The sequence below is a fragment of the Lynx rufus genome, unplaced genomic scaffold, assembly GCF_022079265.1.
Source record: "Lynx rufus isolate CCGP_SWC_20201006 ecotype Redwood Valley unplaced genomic scaffold, mLynRuf1.p SCAF_12, whole genome shotgun sequence".
In the NCBI taxonomy this organism is placed as follows: Eukaryota; Metazoa; Chordata; class Mammalia; order Carnivora; family Felidae; genus Lynx; species Lynx rufus.
In genome coordinates, this window is record NW_025814826.1 from 7191769 (window position 1) to 7212171 (window position 20403).

The 20403-nt window shown below is 46.4% G+C and overlaps 1 protein-coding gene across 1 annotated transcript; it reads right to left on the reverse strand.

The window, feature by feature from the left end:
* Nucleotides 1–5541: 5541 nt before the first annotated feature.
* On the reverse strand, nt 5542–18172 carry ALKAL1 (ALK and LTK ligand 1). Its single transcript, XM_047074400.1, has 6 exons — nt 18001–18172; nt 15351–15368; nt 10351–10404; nt 8532–8612; nt 7363–7439; nt 5542–5559 (listed from the first exon to the last, which is right to left on the reverse strand). Exons 1-6 carry the CDS (start codon nt 18170–18172, stop codon nt 5542–5544), a joined length of 420 nt encoding a protein of 139 aa, XP_046930356.1.
* Nucleotides 18173–20403: the final 2231 nt, after the last annotated feature.

The following is a 20403-nucleotide window of genomic DNA, read 5'->3' on the forward strand; positions in this document are numbered from 1 at the left end:
CTTTCCTAAGGAAAATGAAGCACGGCTAATATAAAATACAAGTTATATGCGTGTGTATACACATGCGTGTGTGTGACCCGTTCACTTTTCAGAAGGGATTCACAGACCACCTGGGAGCATGACGTGGGAGATTAAGAACTTGTCTGAATTCTGATGACTTCCTCACAACTGCCCCTGTGCCACTCCTACCTGTACACTCCGCAGGTCCTGCAACGGCCTCTGGTCCCCATGTAGTTTCCCTCCCTCCCCCAAGCCTATTTTTGTCCTCCTGTGTCCATAGGTCCAAGGACACCAAACAGCACGTAATGTCAAAGACAGATTTTCCTTGGGGCGCCTGGGTGGCTCAGTCAGTTAAGCGTCCAACTTCGGCTCAGGTCATGATCTCGCAGTCGGTGAGTTCGAGCCCCGCATCGGGCTCTGTGCTGACAGCTCAGAGCCTGGAGCCTGTTTCGGATTCTGGGTCTCCCTCTCTCTGACCCTCCCCCATTCATGCTCTGTCTCTCTCTGTCCCAAAAATAAATAAACATTAAAAAAAAATTTTTTTTTTTAAAGACAGATTTTCCTCAAGGCTGAAGCCTGAGCTGGAGTCCTAGCATGTGTTCCAATGTCACTTCACAGAACTTTGAACAGAACTTTCACTTGGCAGTCAGGGAATGGTCTAGCATTCTGGACACCTACTCATCATGACTGGGAAGCTCAAGAAGTCTTTGAAAAAGTATTTGTTTTCCTTTTCGTTTCGTGACAGAACTGAAGAACCCTGTCTGGACGCACACCCCCCGGTTCGGAGGAGGGATTAGCCCCATTGTTGAAGGTTGATCTTCCCCCTGCGTGGGCTCTGCCTCTCAGCCACAATTATTCATCAGCGCTGGTATTGGGCCTCATCACTGCTGTTGTCCCCAACCCACAAGAACGAAAAGGCAGCCACTCCATTAAACAGCGAGAGAAGGCCACCAGGATGATATCGCCCTGGTGCTAACTGACCACTCACTCAAATATATTTTGAGATGTGCAATAGGGAACATTTCACTGACCAGAGGCAGACAAGTGGATAGAATAGTTTCTGTACCTCAACCTCTTCTCCCTCTCTCTCCGTCCCCCCCCTCCACCCACCTCGCTGCCTATGATGGGAGAAGCTGAAGACGTCACCTCTGTCAAGGATCAAGAGGCATCTCAGGGCACTTTGAGAGATGTGGACAGATGGTTTGCCTTGCTCAGGGCTACACAGCAGGGATCCTAGGAGACGTTTCCAGAAGCAGGGTATTAGGGGACTGCCAGGGCAAAGTCAAGGTAAAACTCAGAAACGCATCGCGAAACCTCCATCGGGACCAGATTAGAAGAGGGAGCCAAGATTCTTCAAAGAGGATAAAAGGAAATCAAACTGAAGAAACTCCCAAGTTAGAATGCCCATCAGATGTCAAAAAAATAGCAGTTCGTGAGCCAAGCAGGTCACAGACTTTTTTATTTGACTGGCATGGTGTCTTATCCTTTTTCTCATTCAATGCCAACATTTAGAAGTGGAGATATTTCACGTCGAAGTCCAGGTCCCAGCCTTCTCAGGAAAATCACAAGGAGACTGCTAACATGGCAACACCAGCCTGAGCTGAAGCCCACCACCCCTGTCAATTCCAACACCAGCCACTGTCCCCGTGGCTCATTCGCATCGTTTGCATGAGTCACCTGGCCCCACAGGCATTTGATTTTCCATGCCCAGGGTTAAATGGCACTCCCAGTTTCAGTACTGTGCTCATCATGCCTGTAAGTTGGATAAACTGAAGCAGTTATGAAGGGGAAATGAGACAGATGATTTGTCCTGTGGGGTTTGCACAAGTTTACTGCATAAGTAGGCAACCCTCTCAACAGTGTTTCATGAATCACTGTTTGCCTCTTATTACGAATTACAATATGTTCTTAATCTCGTTCGTTATGCTATGAGATAACCTTACTCCTTATTACATAAAGCACCTACTATGAACCAGTCACTTTGCCAGGCTCTAGAAATACTTCGGAAGATAGGTGATCCTCCGTTCGACCTTATTTATTGGGGAGAGATGGGTAAGTAACGGACAAATACCATTATTGCATAGAGTGATAAGTGATAGGAAACAAATTAAGCAGAGTAGTGTGGCGAAGGGCTGCTTCAGACAGGGCCAGATTTTCTTATCAAGTAACCATTAAAAATTTTTTTTTCTTTAATCTTTATATTTGAGAGAGAGAGAGAGACAGAGCGTGAGTGGGGGAGGGGCAGAGAGAGAGGGAGACACAGAATCCGAAGGAAGTCCAGGCTCTAAGCTGTCAGCGCAGAGCCTGACACGGGACTCAAACCCATGAACCGTGAGATCATGACCTGAGCCGAGTGGGACGCTCAACCGACTGAGCCACCCAGGCGCCCCTCAAGTAACCATTTTTCAACATGCAGAAAAGTGATCACACACACACACACACACCCCACGCCACCTCCCCTGCCCCCAACACCCCCCCCCCCATCACACATGCATCCTGTCTTCTAGATTCTCTCAAGGGCTAGTTTTAGTAACTCCATCCTGCCTTTCAAAGCAAAGGCAACAAAAGGTGAAATGGAAGGTCAGGTCATTATGCAGATAGTTCAGAGATTCACTGGGCTGTCTGCTGAAACCCTTAGGTGACCAGTGGAGAACAGCCAATTTAATTGACCTGGCGCTCAGTATTCTGGAGTAAACATTGTTAACCTCCCGGCTTGCTGCTGGCACAATGAGATTACTTCTGCAATGCGGGGATGTTACTTTGTTACTGAGTAACCATGAGCATTCTCCCCTATTCATCTTTCAACCACTTACTTCCCCACGTGAGAACATTTTCTCCATAGAGACAAATTAAAATCTCTTTATTTATTACTCTCTCAAGTTCTCCCTACTGAGTTCACTACAATGAGCAAATGAGTATCCTTCAATGAAACACACTGTTAACTGGAGGTATTTTTAATCAATCCCTAGGCTTTAAATATACAGAGATAGCCCAGAATACATTTCTGAGGCACAGTAGTCATCTCTGGGAATGCTTACAATCTAACTTCATAGAACTCCATCGGAAATAATTTACCTTATAGAAGCCACACTAATCATGAAGCCTCTTTGGCCTATTTTTTTTTTTTCAGCCTAATATGTCTTACTATTAAGTTCTTACCTGTCATTATTCAATAGCCTCTTCTTCACTTTTACAAAAATAGCACTCCAACTATCGGGGTGCCTGCCTGGGGGGCTCAGTCGGTTAAGTGTACAACTTCGGTCCAGGTCACGATCTCGCGGTTCGTGAGTTCGAGCCCCCCATCAGACTCTCTGCTGTCAGCACAGAGCCTGCTTCGGATCCTCGCCTCCCTTTCTCTGCCCCTCTCCCCACTCTCAAAAATAAATAAACATTTTACAAAATAGCACTCCAGCTCTTAGAAAGTTAAGAGCAAAAGCTACTTCATTTTTCTGAATGTTGTAAATACCATAATTACTACGTTAAGTGCAATGAACTAAAAATGTGGTATTTTTCCTGTTCTTTACTCCATAGCATTATTGCAAAATTCCATTCCACCTCCTCTGTTTTTTAAACATAATTACTTGTCTTTGCCCAGAAGCCAAAATAAATAACACTGAAATTGAAAATGTAGCTTCAGAATATTCCTGAAGCCAAAGGGCATTTTTGAGCTTGTTTTTCTGATGGATAAAGGAGAACGTATGTTTACAAACACAGGATACACTCCGATATGGGAGAGACCAAACGTGGTGCACCATACAAGCATGGGCTAGTACAGACATACCTGTGTCCCTGACGCCCACACGACAGACGACGAGCCGTGAGAGGCAATGCCTGTGCTGGCTATGGCCTGGCAAACCACTCATGCTGTGTCTACTTTAGAAGGATGGGGGTTTTCTATCATTTTATTGTAGGGTTCTCATTTTTACACTGTTGCTTTTACATGAAGCTGTTTCAAAGTATCAGAATGCGATACAGGCTGGCTCAGTCAGGGGAGTGTGCGACTCTCGATCTCAGGGTCATGAGTTCCAGCTCCACCGTACACGTAGAGATTACTTAAATTAAAAAAAAAAAAAAATCCAAACAGACCATCCAGGCAGCCCACATATTCTCCTAACTCCATAACACATAGCTCTCCTCTTTTTATTTAGGACAGCAGTACCATACGTCCAGACTTCAAAAAGACAGGAATTTTCTCAGGAGACTAGTTAGCAGTTTAGAAAATACATATTTATCCATATATACATATGTAGTAATCACATCCCAATAGTATAACTTCTGCGACAAATAGATTCAATTCAAAGAAAAGCAACACAGATCTTTTATATTTCAGTTTTAATAGAATTCATATTTCCAATGAGTGCAATTAAAGACAAATCTGAATGGATGTATTTAAATATTATTTAAAAGAATTGTAAAAGTGGGCTTCATACAGGATTATTCAAAAAAATATATTACTTAAATCATTTCTCACCGGTACTCTGAGACATAATTTACGTAATTAAATATTTAATTCATACCTATATGGAATATTAACCATATAAGAAAATAATATAATAAAAATAAAAGAATAGCATACTTTTTAATATTCTATTTACATTGTGTGATTTAAGCATTGTTTTAAAACATTTCAAATTACTCTATACACAAAGATAAACCAAGAAAGACTTCGTTGTACAGAAGGACACAACTAATCAATTATTTCTGTAAAATCTCAGATGAGATTTTCATCTTAATACAGCATAAAATTAGATGCTTCCCCTCTTTGTACAGTTAGCATGATTCCAGGCACTTTTTCCTTCAAGTTGTATTTATATTCTTAAGCAATGCCTATCAGGGAGAAGAAGAAAAATGTCATTTATAATCTGGTTTTTAATGTACTTAAAAATATGTATAGTTTTAATATAGTCATATTTTATTTTATTTTGCTTAAAGGATCTGTGGGCTCAATGCATAATCTAATCCTGAGACTATAGGCTAATGTGTGTGTGGAAGGGAAAAGGGTCAATCAGTACTTTTAGATACTTTCAATTATGACTTCCCCACTAAAGTGTTATGATATCTAAATAAACGGAAAAATGAACTTGGCATCACCTAAATAACTTATAAATATTCCTAAAACGTAGTAATCTGTAATTCTGTGTTTGTAATACCTTGTTAAATAAATAATGAGAAACACATACTCCTATAGAGGAAATCACTAAACCTCTAAACTCTACAGTTTCCAAGGGGGGTATTTATCAGCTCTGTCTTCCATGAAATCTAGTCCCAGGGGAAGTTAGCCGGTGGGCAACATTTTGTATTACAGCACAGTACTTGTTTTTTGAGAACTTTTGCAGTTAATATGTTGTTTTGGACTTTATGTTTATTTACTCATTCACATAAAATATGTTAAAACCAAGAAAGATAAATGTGGCTTGATTTAGGTAATTTCAACAGCCTAATGAATTTTCTTTATTTGTTCATGTTTTACATTATTCACAAGGTTTGAGATAGATTGAGAGTAATTAATTCAAGTACCTTGCCATTGAATGCTAAAATGATCTAGCTCATTTCCTTAATCTAAAAAAGAGAATTTTTAAAATTTAGCAACTAAAAATATGCAGAATTAAGAGTGCCCATTATTATTAATTTATCATCACTATTTATTTATTTATTTATTTAAATGTTTATTTATTTTTCAGAGAGAGACAGAGTGTGAGAGGGGGAGGGGGAGGGAGAGAGGGAAACACAGAATCCAAAGCAGGCTCAACACTACGAGCTGTCAGCACAGAGCCGGATGCAGGGCTCGAACTCAAGAACTGCGAGATAATGATCTGAGTCAAAGTCGGCTCGAACTCAAGAACTGCGAGATAATGATCTGAGTCAAAGTCGGAGGCTCAACAGACTGAGCCACCCAGGAGCCCCTATAATTGCTTTTTAAAGAAGAATAAAAATAGCAATGCAAGTCAGGATTGTCTTAGTAACTGGCACAACAAACCTGTGAGATGAGTTACTTGGGGTAGATTAAGTCACATAGGCCAGATGGAGATATATGTAGATACTTCTAGACTACAGGTATCCCATGACTTCCATTTCTACCCTCACAAGCTATGAAACTAGTTTCTTTAAAGGGACTTGTCCGTGGTACTGAAATACTGACCCCCCCCCCCCACCCCCCGGCCCCACCCCACCCCCAAACAGGTTGGCTTTGATCTGCACTGGGAAAGAATTACTGAGTAGAAAGATCTCTGCAAAAAATGAATGTCTTTCAGTCTCTTGTATAGAGTCTACTTTTGTAAATATTATACTTTTCATCAGATTTATTTAGGTTATCCAAATACTTTATTACCCTAGGGCTTTTAGGGTAATTTAGCCAGAATGAAAATTCTGACTTACCATTTCAGTCTGGCAAAGTATATGCTAGAGCCGATGATGATTACATGGTTATGTTTGTGATCCTTGCTTTTTCTTTTATTTTTCCAATACTTTCTCTCTTCTCCTTACCTATCTTGCATAAACCAAAAGTTTAGGACCCAGCGCAAATTTTATTATATCTTTTGACCAGCTGAAAAGAAAATAGAGCTTTAAATAGTTTTGTTCATCTAATGTCTACCTGCATAAGGCTTCTGTACAAAAATAATATAACCCCAAAGGTTGAAATATTTTTAAAAAATCACTCAGGGGGCACCTGGGTGGCTCAGTCGGTAAGCGTCCAACTTCAGCTTGTCATGATCTCACCGTTGATGAGTTCGAGCCCCGCGTCGGGCTCTGTGCTGACAGCTCGGAGCCTGGAGCCTGCTTCAGATTCTGGGTCTCCCTCTCTCTCTGCTCCTCCCCCACTCACACTCTGTCTCTCTCTCCAAAATAAATAAACATTAAAAAAAAATTGAAAAATCACTCAGGACTGGTAAGGCTGCCAAAAAGCTGTTTACCTTACTTAATTTAATCACTGTTGAGGGCATTTGTAATGAACTCAATAAAGCAGTCTGTGCATTTACACCAAGCTTTAACACTAAGTAAAAAATCCACAGGTTAAGTTCATTATGTGTTGCTAACATCAGCTATCTGGCTTTTTCAATTGTTCAACATTTCTTTTTTTTTTTTTTTTCAACGTTTTTTATTTATTTTTGGGACAGAGAGAGACAGAGCATGAACGGGGGAGGGGCAGAGAGAGAGAGGGAGACACAGAATCGGAAACAGGCTCCAGGCTCTGAGCCATCAGCCCAGAGCCCGACGCGGGGCTCGAACCCACGGACCGCAAGATCGTGACCTGGCTGAAGTCGGACGCTTAACCGACTGCGCCACCCAGGCGCCCCAATTGTTCAACATTTCTTAAGAAAGTTAGCCTGTCAAACAGAATAAGAAAAATAAATAAATACATACTCCTAGGGCAGGTCTTGTCTGTGAGCACAGGGGACTCACTGCCAGCCTTGTAAGCAATCTAGCACATCTCTTGTAATCTAGGAAAACATTTAAAGGTCAATTACGTATATAGTTACTACAAGTGTCGGGAAAACCATGTTATTATTGTCACTGATTAATAATGAAAGCTACAATTTAATAAGCACCCAACACAACAAATGTTTAACCGGGGTCTTTTCATGAATTCTCCTCCTAACACAATCAGGGAGATGTTACTGTTGTCTCACTTAAGAGTCAAAGATGAAAACCCAGCGTCCAAATGTCAAGAATCTATCTCATACCCAGCAAGCAGCCTGAGTCCAAAGAGCAAGATGTCCCCACTGTGCCGTGGGATCACTCAGTCTGCTTTGATTCCGGTGTGATTCATTTCCCCAAGTCATTGAACACAAGCAGTTTTGAAAAAAATTATAACAACTCGGACTCAACAACCTGAGTAAAATTGAATATTCCTCGAGATGGCCAATCTAGTGAAGAAGAAGCAAAATGCTTAAAATCCATTTACCTAAAAAGGGAAGTTTAGGTTCAGAAAGGAATTTAAAAACAGCTGAATTAGCTCACGTGATCATGATTTAGGCAGTTTCAATGACAGCATTTAAAATATTACGTTTGAAATGACTATTAACTTCAGTAACTTAAGTGTCCAAAAGAATTCATTAGATCAACCCTTAAAACACTATGCTACCATTGTTGAGAACAACGGATCACTCGTTGTATAAATGATACAATATGAAACTGTTTAAAATAACTTAAGAGGAAATTCTGACTTCCCCTTCACCATCATCCTATTTTTGTGTTTCATTTATATGACAAAGCACTTTATGCCAAGGAATTTGAAAAACGATAAAAGGTTTAAATCTCCGACAAACATTTCATCCAGTAAGGAAATCTGGCTATTTTCAGATTTGGATCTAGTCCCAATTATGAAGTTCCGTTCCTTACACTGTCAACGACACACACAAACGTTACTTAAGTACTGTCAGTGTTATAAATAGCATCTCATACAATGTTTAGTCTATTTCCAGCTACAGAGAGTTGAAGTTTAAAATCATGCATTTATTGCTGGATGCAGACTTTTTCTAAAAGAAAAAAAAAAACACACACACACACACACAACTATCCAAACTACTTACAAGCTGGCGTTGAACAATCCCTGGTATTGTGATACAGTCGATGGAAATGTATGCTACATTCATCTGGAAACGTGATTGGCCCTATGGGAAAAGAAAAGAACATTTATGATAAACATAGGCATGTTTTCCAAACAGATTTGCTAGCCTTTATGGGTGGAGATATTACAACTGTAGCTTAACATCCTTCCATGCCCTTAAAAGAACTTGTCTGGAAGCACTTCTCCTTATCTTGGCTCTGTGGGAGGCAGTACATTGTAATCTGTGAAAAATCATCTAAATTCACTATCAATTCTCAACATTCCACATAATGGAACCTTCAGTTTCTAAAGAACTCTTTAGAATAACTAAGAGAGAAAAGCTCTAGACAGAAAAAAAAAAAAATCTCTAGAAAGCAAATCAAGAGGATGTGAAAAATAAAAAATAAATATCTTTGGTCCCCTCTTTCTGTTCTTCAGTTTTTTAATTTTTTTAAATATTTATTTATTTTTGAGAGAGGGAGACAGACTGCGAGCAGGGGAGGGGCAGAGAGACAGGGAGACACAGAATCTAAAGCAGGCTCCAGGCCTGAGCTGTGAGCACAGGGCCAGACGCGGGGCTCAAACTCACGGACCGGGAGATCATGACCCGAGCCGAAGTCGGATGCCTAACTGACTGAGTGCCACTCAGGCACCCCTCTTCAATTTTTTATTTAATAGGAATTAATGTTTATATGCAGAGAGCCTTATTCCATTTTCTAATTATAGTAATTTGTGTCTTATTAGTGTCAAGGACTATTGTAAAGTGAATAGGGCCTTGAGACTTCCTTTTTATTGCCACAAATCCCAGACAGTCCCCACCAAAATTCACCTCTGTATCTGGAGTCTGGCGTTCTGGAAGTGGTAGAAGGGCCCACAGTGGCGTGAACAGAGTACCTAGACACAATACTGGGAAATTCCTTACACTTGCTGGGGCTCAGGGGGGTCTTGGCTTGATACGCAAAACCATCGTTCTGAAGTTGATTAATGAACATGGCCGCTGGCTTCGGTTAAGTGGGGAAAACTGTATCTTCCCCAGCTTATAGGCCTGAGATGTAAACCAAGGAAAGGTAGCTGGGACGATTAGGAATGGCCAGGCAAGAGGAATGGTCACGATGGGGGTGCTTGGTTCAAAACAATTTAGTGATTTGCTAGCACTGGATGCTTTCCAATGATCTCACAAATTTGATATGAAGAACAAAACAGTATCATGGAAGAGTATTTCATGCTTAAGGTATGGTGTACGAAAGCCCGTCTTTCCCCTAGACAAAAAAACCTCTATTGCCCCCATCAGCTGGAGACCCTGGTCTAAATTCCTTATATTCTCTTTAGGACCCTTCACAGTATGACTCTAGCCTACATTTTCAGCCACAGTTTTACCCAGTGGCCACACACACCTTTACCTAACCATACCCCACAGTGCACCCACACCGTCTACCTGTCCTGCCCCCAAACTACCATGTTCTCAAAGAATTCCTTGTGACCAGAATGCTTCTCTCATCCAGGAAAGTACCATTCATTCCTTAGAGCCCAACGTAAGTACGGTGTCGACTACAAGCCTATCCTGCTGGTTCTTGGCAAAATTACTCACTTTCTGTGTATCCCTAAAACTGTATTTACCCTTCTATTACTTACCAAGGTCGGGATTATATTACCATTAATACAAGTTAATGGCATCTGTCCACTTCCCTAACTGGAGTGCTGAGATTCTTACAGACATTTCTCTTCAAATGCCAAGTGCCTAACACAGTAATTTGCACACAATCTTTTTATTTAATTGAGTCACTGGTAAATTTTGTGCTTACCTGTGAAATGCTTTATTAATTTGTCTTTTAAGTTCGAATCTTTTAGGAACATTTCTGCAAAGAAAAAAAAAAGTTTTAGGATTCGTGGGAGGCGTTTGTTTCCATCATGAAAAACATCCTTACAAACAGGCTATAACGACAGGCACCTGACTCATGAACTCACAGTGGGTCATGCAGCCGATTCCAAATCTGTATCTCTAGCTCTGAAGGTTCCCTGGGGGCTCCAGACCTCCCCCGGGGCTACCCGCTTGCCCCTACCACTCTATCCAGGAAACTTACAGGCCTCTCAAAAGTACACAGCCAGACCGGAACGTCTGATTTCCCTGCTGTCCCAGACTCGCATCTCCCCCACACTCCCTGGTCTCCTACCTGGCATCACTCTTTACTCTTGGCTCGGGCCAGATATCAAGAAGACATGCCTGACTCTCCTCTTTCCCTCTCTGCTATATACGATCCATTACTTGATTTCATACATCCCACCTCCAAAAATGATCTGAGACCCATACACCTGTGTTTCCTCTCATTACCACGAGACTGGTCCAAGCCGTCATACTTTCACGACTGTACCCGGCCAACAGCCCCCTGATGGGTCTTCTCCGTCCCCAACCCACTCTCCCCATCACAGCGGGAACAAATGAACGGAAATGGGCTCCAGGCCAGGATGTTCTCCCACTTAAAGGGCTTTGCACTTTAGTTTTTTTTTTTAACTTTTATTTTAGTTATTTATTTATTTTGAGAGAGAGGGAAAGCGCGAGCACGGGAGGGGCACAGAGAGAGTCAGAATCCCAAGCAGGTTCTGTGCTGCCGGTGCAGAGCCGGATGCAGGGCTGGAGCACACGAATCACGACCTGAGCCCAAGTCAGACGCTTAACCGACTGAGCCACCCAGGCGCCCCAAGGGCTTGACACTTTATTTTTTTTTAATTTTTTTTTAATTTTTTTATTTATTTTTGAGATAGAGAGACACAGAGCATGAGCAGGGGAGAGGCAGAGAGAGAGGGATGGAGACAGACAGAATCTGAAGCAGGTTCCAGGCTCTGAGCTATCAGCACAGAGCCCGACGCGGGGCTTGAACTCACAGACTGTGAGATCATGACCTGAACCCAAGTGGGACACCCAACCGACTGAGCCACCCAGGCGCCCTGGGCTTGGCACTTTAAATAAGTGAAAATAAAAACTCAAAGTGCATCCCACCCTTCACCTTGTATTCCCTATAAATACACCGCCCAGACAATGCTATTTATAAAAACAGTTGGGGGAGTATGCGCCACTCTTCTAGAGGAAGAGAAAACCGACACGTTAAAAAATCTTGAACCTGATGTTTGTTGGCAGTGGCAGATTTAAACCTTCAATGTCCTTATAACTGAGTCCTGTGCGCGTCGAACATCAAATGAGTCTAATGGGGGCGCGAATGCTTGTCACCTCCCTATAAGTGAGTCGGAATGACCACGCTGATTTGTGTGGCCTTGTTGAGACAGGCACTGTAAAACGAAGACTCGGGAATTCTAACGCCCTTTACATCCTACAGTTAATGAGGGCTGTGAGAGCCCCTCCTTGCCTGGGCGGCTCCCTGCTACCCGCAGCCCTGTGTCAGCCCAGAACAGCATTGTCAGGGCGGTAGGCCTGCGGCTGGATTGGAGCTCCCCTCCCCCTGACAACAAACATCTACACTTTATGACCGATCCAAACTAATCCAGAAAAACAAAGCAACCGTGACGATGTAAATATCTCTTTATATAAATATCTCGGTGTTCTCATCCGTTAGAGTCCAGCTCGAACATGGGTCCTTCCTCCATATCTCTCTGCAACCTCTCAGCCAATTGCTGAGCCAATTGGCTCCTGTGGTGTCAATACTCCACGTTTTATCTGGCAAAGCAGCTCCCCTGGCCCTTTCTGAAAGCTGAGCCGGCCGAGTGCAGAAGGAGCACTTTGGCGAAAGCGTGTTCGATGATCAGAGTAAGTCTGGTTCCAAACGTATTTTCCACTATAATTTTAGTATTTAGACCTGGCACGACGGTGACACTCGGGTTTGGAAGGTATACGTTTTATTTTTTTTTAAGTTTACTTATTTTTGAGAGAGAGAGAGACAGAGTGCCAGTGGGGGAGGGGCAGAGAGAGGGGGAGACACAGAATCCGAAGCAGGCTCCAGGCTCCGAGCTGTCGGCACGGGGCTGGCACGGGGCCCGACACGGGGCTGGAACCCACGGACCACGAGATCATGACCTGAGCAGAAACCAAGAGTCAGACCCTTAAGTGACTGAACCACCCAGGCACCCCTATTTTGTACCTATGTCTAATGATATAATATATAATTATGAAAAACAATTATGAGAAGTTTAACCGATACAAATGCCTATGTCAAAAATCAATGCATTACTGTGAAACACTGAATAAAAACTTGTGGTTGGTATATTTATTTGCAGCCCCCCACGGGCAGCACACATCAGTCTCACTAGGCCCACCTTCAAGACACTAAGTGATGTCTGTTGCCTAAACTGACCCTGTTATCAGCGCCAGTAAAGAAAAGGCCCGAAGCAAGGAAGAGGGTGGAAACCAAGAGTCAGACACTGGACCGACCCAGCCACCCATGTGCCCTCGTGGGCTTCTTAAGGAAAGGGACGATGCCTTGTTCATGTGTTATCACCTGCAGGAGGTACAATAGTGCCTTGCGGACGGAACATCTAGGAAATGTTTAAGGAATTAAAAGCTGAGAGGATGACCCCTCGAGGAGGTTGTTACCTTTGGAATGAAAACAATCAATGCTTTGCTTGAGCTCAGACAGGTCGCCAAGAGAAACCATACTTTTAATACACCGGAATTGTCATTTCAAAGTACAAACATAACATAGGAACACATAGCAGGTTGACGTGAAGGAAACAGAGAAGTGATCATTAAGTTGACACCCCAAGTGGTAAGCAAGAGATGTCTAGGTAAGAAGAGATGGGACGAACGCCCTAGAACAACAACAAAGAAAGGAGATCTCCAGTAAGATGAAGACTGACAGGTGTCTCCTGGCCGACAAGCGGAGCCCAGGGGCGCGGTGGGCAGGAACAGAGAACGGAGGGCCAGCCGGCACCCGGGCAAAGGTGGTGAAGAAGGGGAAATCATGCCTTTCCAGTTCCTGTATTTCTGAGGCTTTAACATCTGAAGCCTTGCTGGCCCCGGAGAGATGGCCCCTCTCGGAGCTGGCCAGCGATTCCCGGAGAAAGGAAAGCCCGAGCGCACCTTTCATCTGCAAACCAACCAATCCGCAGCCCAGGCCCCTACGACCGGCCTCATCCAGTCCTCACAGTCAAGGCCAACATTCCCCGCCCCCATTCCCCAGGGCCAGGAACCAAACAGGTACATATTGCCCTACACTCCGGAGCCTGCCGAAATCATTCCAACTGGCCGGTCCTAAGCCAGCTCACCTTGCCCCTCCTAAGAAACCACTCTGCTCCCGACCAAACCTGGCGCTTCCCCGTCTGCCCCTAGGGGCACGCGGTGACCCGGTTTCTAGGGAACTGTGAGCAAAACTTCTTCCTTCACGACAGTCATTTCCAGGTCTTGCCATGCCCGACTGAAAACAAATCCCGCGTACATCTCAAAACACGAGCGGTGGTGGATACAGGCATACCTTGAAAATATTCCAGGTTCGGTTTCAGACCGCCACAGTAAAGCAAGCCAAGTTCATCTCTGATTTCCCAGTGCCTACGAAGGTTATGTTTATATTATACTGTAGTCTGTTAAGCGTGCGATAGCATTACGTCTTTTTTTTTTTTTTTAAGTACATCTTGGGCGCCTGGGTGGCTCTGTCGGTTAAGCGTTTGACTTCAGCCAGGTCATGATCTCACAGTTCGTGAGTTCGAGCCCCGCGTCGGGCTCTGTGCTGACAGCTCAGAGCCTGGAGCCTGCTTCTGATTCTGTGTCTCCCTCCTCCCCTGCTTATGTGCACTCTCTCTCTCAAAAATAGATAAACATAAAAAAATTTTTTTTGTAATAAATAAAAATTTAAAAAGTACATATCTTAGGGGTACCTAGGTGGCTCAGGCGATTGAGCATCTAACTCCTAGTTTCGGCTCAGGCTATGATCTCAAGGTTCTTGAGTTCGAGCCCCACCTCAGTCTCTGTACTGGTGATGTGGGCCTGCTTAGGATTCTTTCTCTCTCCTTCTCTGCCCCTCCCCCGTGCGCTCTCTCTCTCTCTCTCTCTCTCTCTCTCTCAAAATAAATAAACTTTTTTAAAAAGTACATATCTTGGGGCGCCTGGGTGGCTCAGTCGGTTAAACATCCAGCTTTGGCTCAGGTCATGATTTCACGGTCTGGGGGTTCGAGCCCCATTGCGGGCTCTGTGCTGACAGTTCAGAGCCTGGAGCCTGTTTTGGATTCTGTGTCTCCCTCTCTCTCTGCCCCTCCCCTGTTCATGCTCTGTCTCTCTCTGTCTCAAAAATAAATAAACTTTTAAAAAAGTACATATCTCAGGGCGCCCGGGTGGCTCAGTCGATTAAACGTCCAACTTCAGCTCGGGTCATGATCTCACGGTTGGTGGGTTCGAGCCCCACGTCAGGCTCTGTGCTGACAGCTCAGAGCCTGGAGCCTGCTTCCAATTCTGTGTCTCACTCTCTCTCTCTGCCCCTCCCCCGCTCATGCTCTATCAAAAAATGAATGTTAAAAAAAATTGTTTTTCTTAAAGTACATATCTTAATTAAAACATACTTTATTGCTGAAAAGTGCTATCACCTGAGGCTTCAGCAAGTCATAACCATTTTGCTGGTGGCGGGGGGGGGGTGTCTTGCGTCACATGATGGCTGCTGACTCATCAGGCTGGTGGCTGCTGAAGGCCGAGGTGGCTGGGGCCATTTCTTTTTTTTTTCAACCTTTTTTTTTTTTTTTTTTTTGGGACAGAGAGAGACAGAGCATGAACGGGGGAGGGGCAGAGAGAGAGGGAGACACAGCATCGGAAACGGGCTCCAGGCTCCGAGCCGTCAGCCCAGAGCCCGACGCGGGGCTCGAACTCCCGGACCGCGAGATCGTGACCTGGCTGAAGTCGGACGCTCAACCGACTGCGCCACCCAGGCGCCCCTGGGGCCATTTCTTAAAATAAGATAGGACAACAGTGAAATTTGCCGCATCACCTCATTCTTCCTTTCGTGAACGATTTCTCCGTAGCATGTGATGCCGTTTGATAGCATTTTGTTCACGGCAGAACTCCTTTGAAAACTGGATTCAATTTTCTCAAATCCTGCCACTGCTCTGTCAACAAAGTGTATGGAACATTCTGAATCCGTGACTGTCAGTTCAACAGAATTCACGGCATCTTCACCAGGAGGAGTAGGTTCCATCCTAAGAAACTGCTTTTCTTGACTCATCCGTGCGAAGCAGCCCCTGGTCCGTAAAAGTCTGATGGTGACATGGCCGCAATCCCGTCACGTGTTCAGGCTCCACTTCCGGCTCTAGTTCTCGTGCTGTTTCCATCGCACCTGCACTTGCTTCCTCCCTGAAGTCCGGAACCCCGTAATGTCATCCATGAGGGTTGGAAGCAACTGCTCCCAAAACGCTTGTCCCTATTGATATTTTGACCTCTTCCCGTGCGTCACGAATGTTCTTAATGGCATCTAGAACGGTGAGTCCTTTCCAGAAAGGTTTCCGATATGCTCACCCAGATCCATCCCAGGAGTCACTGTTTGGCAGCTATGGTCTTTCAGTGATAAGCCTTGAAAGTCCAAATTACTCCTTGACCCATGGGCTGCGGAACGGATGCTGTGTTAGCAGACCTGCTAACGACATTAATGTCATTCTACGTCTCCTTCAGAGCTCTTGGGTGACCAGGTGCATTGTCAATGAGCGGTAATATTTTGAAAGGAAATCTTTTTTCAAGCGCTGGCTTCCATTTAGAGTCACCAGCTGCATTAGCCCTAACCAGAGAGTTATCCTGTCCTTTGAAGCTCTGAAGGCAGACGTTGACTCCTCTCCAGCTATGAAAGTCCTAGATGGCATCTCCTTCCAATAGAAGGCTGTTTCATCTGTATTGAAGTTCCGTTGTTTAGTGTAGCGACTTACATTAATTGTTTCAGCTACACCTCCTGGATAACTTGCCGAAGCTTCTACATCAGCCCTTGCTACCCAGCTTTGCACTTTTTTATTATGCCGACGGCTTCTCTCCTTGAGCCTCAGGAGCCAACCTCTGCTGGCCTCCAACTTTTCTTCTGCGGTCTCTCAGCGTCCGTGGAATCGAAGAGAGTTCGGGACCTTGTTCCGGTTTAGGCTTTGGCTTAAGGGAATCTCGTGGCTGGTCTGATCTTCTCTCCAGGTCATTGAAACTTTCCCCATGTCAGCAATAAGGCTGTTTTGCTTTTGTATCATGTGTGCGTTCGCTGGAGTAACACTTGCCATTTCCTTCAAGAACTTCTCCTTGACAGTCGCAACTTGGCTAACTGTTTGGTGCCACAGGCCTAGCTTTGGGTCTGTCTTGCCTTCCTCACCAAGCTGAAGAGTTTCCAGCTTTTGATTGAGAGACATGTGACACTCCTTTCACTTGAACACTAAGAGGCCACGGCAGGATTATTAATTGGCCTAATTTCCAATACTGTAGTGTCTGGGGAATGGGGACACCCGAGGAGAGGGGCCAGCAGTGGTCTCATAAGCGGCCCCTCCCCACTGCTCTGGCCTCACGTCGCCTTGCCTTACTTCCGTGGTCACCACACTGTCTCCTGGCCTCCCCCCCCCCACCAGTGTCCCCCAGGGGTTGAGGTAGAGCTGGGCTGCGTGAAGCGGCCAAAACAATGTTTCCCCAGAGTGCGCTCCTTCAAAACCAGTTCTGTGAGCTGCAAATAAAGAATAAATGCTAGATTTTGAAAAGAGAGAGAAAGAGAGAGAGAGAGAGGGCAAGAGAGCAGGGGAGGGGCAGAGAAAGAGGGAGAGAATCCCGAGCGGACTCCGAGCTGTCAGCGGCTACCCTGACGAGGGGCTCGATCTTACAACCACAAGATCAGGACCTGAGCTCAAGTTATGAGCCAGAGGCACAACGGACTGAGCCAGCAGGCGCCCCCATCCTGGACTTCTGTACCCTGCGGAGTCTCGTGACCTCTATCTACGTTGACTAGTTTTGTTCCCCCTCCTTCCTTCATCCCCTCCCTGGGCGTCTAAGTAGCCAGAGATCTGAGTTTCCAGGGCTGATTTGGGAGCCTGGCCTCGGGAAGGTGCGAGTTAACGACAGCCACCTCGGCCGGCTCAAAACCGCGTGCGCCTCAAGCATTCCCGGAGGCCAGCTAGAAGAGGGAAGCAAAGCGGGCCTCCCCGAGCCCGGTCAGGCTGCGTCTGCGTGTTCAGGCAGGGTTCTTGCTCAGTTCTCCAGGCCCGGTCAGACCCAGGAGGAGGGGCTTCCAGGGCGGGAACCGTGCGCCAGGCCCGGGTCGGCGGGGTTTCGGCCGCTGCACCTGCCTCCGGAAAGGGCCTCCCTCGCCGGGTCACGCCGGTTCCTTCGTGAGACGGGGTTTTTGCTACTTAAGTCTCGACAAGGCGAAGTCTAATAAACTCCTTACCTGCTTCCCTGAGAACCAGTCATGTGCAGAGACGGTCCGGTCCCTGCCCTGCTGAACTCCGGTGTCCCGCAGCGGGCAGCCCCCGAACACCCGGGTCAGAGCGCACGTCCGGCCGCGACGGGGACCGCTTACCTGTGCTCCGGGTGGCCCTGGCCGCGGGGAGAAACGGCCACGGCTGGGGTTCCTGGTCCGTGGCACGGGCTCCTCGGCGACCCCGGGGCCTCGCCTGGGCCCCGGGCAGGGACAACGCCAGCGCGAGCAGGAGCAGCAGGGGCAGCAGGGCGCCAGGCTTGGCGGGCCGCATGTCTGCGCGCCGGGACGTCCCGAGGGGTGGGTCGCGGGGGCCGACACCTGCGCGCCTCCGGGTCGCGAGACGGGGACGCCGGGCGGAGGCTGGGGGGGGGGGGGCGCGCAGGATGGTCCCAGGGGACGAGGGCGAGTTTCGGCGCACGCGACTCCGCGGCACACGCGAGCCTCGGACTCGGCTGGTCTTCGCGACCTCGGACACCGGGTCTCGGCTCACGGAACCCGCAACTTCCAGGTCGGGACGCGGCCGCCCGGGGCTGCGGGGTGCGGAGCGCACGGGGCGCCAGAGGCCGGCGGTGCCTGGAGGCGCGACCCAGCCGGTGCAGGAGGCGCGACCTGCCGGGGGGCGGCCCGGCCCGGGCGCTAAGTGTCCTCCGGGCGGCTGCGGGGGCGGGGCCGCCACCTGGGAGGGCCGCGCCGGGCCCGCCCACCGCCCACGCCCGGCGGCCCCGGCTCCCCGCGGGGGTTCCCCCAGGACTCCCGGCCGCAGTGCTCCCACGGAGGAGGTCATCGGGGTTTACCCGCGAGCGCAAGGCCGCAGCCGGCTCGATTTTTTTTTTCTTTCTTTTTTTTTAAGATCGAGAACTCTCCAAATGTTTCGTCCGATGCCACCAATACAGAGACGAGACGGAGTCCACCCGCTCTCATTAAAGTGGGCATCTCTGATCAAACTGTGCCGAGAAAATAGTCCCAAGGGCGAGCCAACAGTTTTTCTAGACCTGGAATTAACAACCCGTCCCGGGAGCTGGGGCAACATAGCAGGCCCTTCAAGAGCCCTGCAAATGGAACTTTACAGAGAAAGATGTTATACAGGTGAATCGCTTTACTATTGTTAAGCCTAAGAACCCGGTATTCCCAAAGAAAGCAAAATGTCAGAGGAGAACGGCTTCCACCATGGGAGACGCAGAAAAGCAACCTTGGGGAAAGTACGGCGAAGGAGACTCAGATGGCCCTAGTTAGGTGGAATAAGTTCTTCCTTACAGCTTTTCCAGGTGAAACGAGAAATCCCTGGACGCTCACGGACGTTGAGAAGCATTTCAAAAATTTACTGTGCTAGGGAGTTAGCCACCACTAGGAAAGATACAGGGTGAAGAAATGCTAGTGGACGTGATGCAGAAATAACCGTGCGAAAGGCACTCGAAATCAACTAGCAGGGGGAGGAAGAAACCAAGCAAACCTGGAAGCTAGATTACTGCTCTCTCCGTATACTAACACTACAGGAAGTCACCAGTCTGATGAACTTTTCAGAGCCTGACGCTTGAAGCTCTACTTGTTGCTCAGTCCTTAGCCCTGTGACCTCGAGCAAACTGTTTCGCCTCCATTTTCTCTCCGACGAAGGGAAGAGATTGAACTCTCAGGGGTTCTCAGACTGCAAGTAGCATGTGGAAGGAGCATCCATCCGCTGTATGCCTGTGAAGACTGCAGTTCTGCTACCCCCAGGGCTCACGGTTCCACCCCGAGGTGCCCAGTGAATCTGCCTTTTCAAGGACTCTGGGTAGCTTGGAAGTAATTGGTCCTCGAAACCCACTTTTATTCATTCATCGAAAATCATCTGAATGCAGACTCTAGGCCAGGCACAGCGGAAACACTGAAGCTACCTGCATGGGCAAAGTACACAACCTCGTTGTCTTTGCGAAACATCTAGCCTCATGTTTCTGGTTCCCTAAAGTAATGGTTTCATCGTAGACAATCAGGTTGTGTATAGCTAAATTAAATTATCATTTGTTTTTTCTTGAGTTTACTGTTTATCCTTGACTATTTCTTCTTACTGCCCCAATTTATGCTACTTGCCTACCTCTTGGTAATTAGTTCGGAAGCAGCTTTAAGTGTTCATGTAGATACTATCTCAGTAACATATGCTAACTTTTAAAAAGAAATTTTAATGTTTTACTTATTTTTGAGAGAGCGTGTGTGTGTGTGTGTGAGTGGGAGAGGGGCAGAGCGAGAGGGAGACACAGAATCCGAAGTAGACCCCCGGCTCTGAGCTGTCAGTGCAGAGCCCGACATGGGCCTTGAACCCACGAATCGTGAGATAATGACCTGAGCCAAAGCCGGATGCTTAACCGACTGAGCCACCCAGGCGCCCCGCTGACTTATTTTTTAATAGACTTTTTAAAGAGCAGTTTCAGATTCACAGCAACATTGAGAAGATACACACACATTCCAGATAATTCTTGTCCCCTGCCCTCCCACACACACATAGCCTCCTCCATTATCAACATCCTCAAC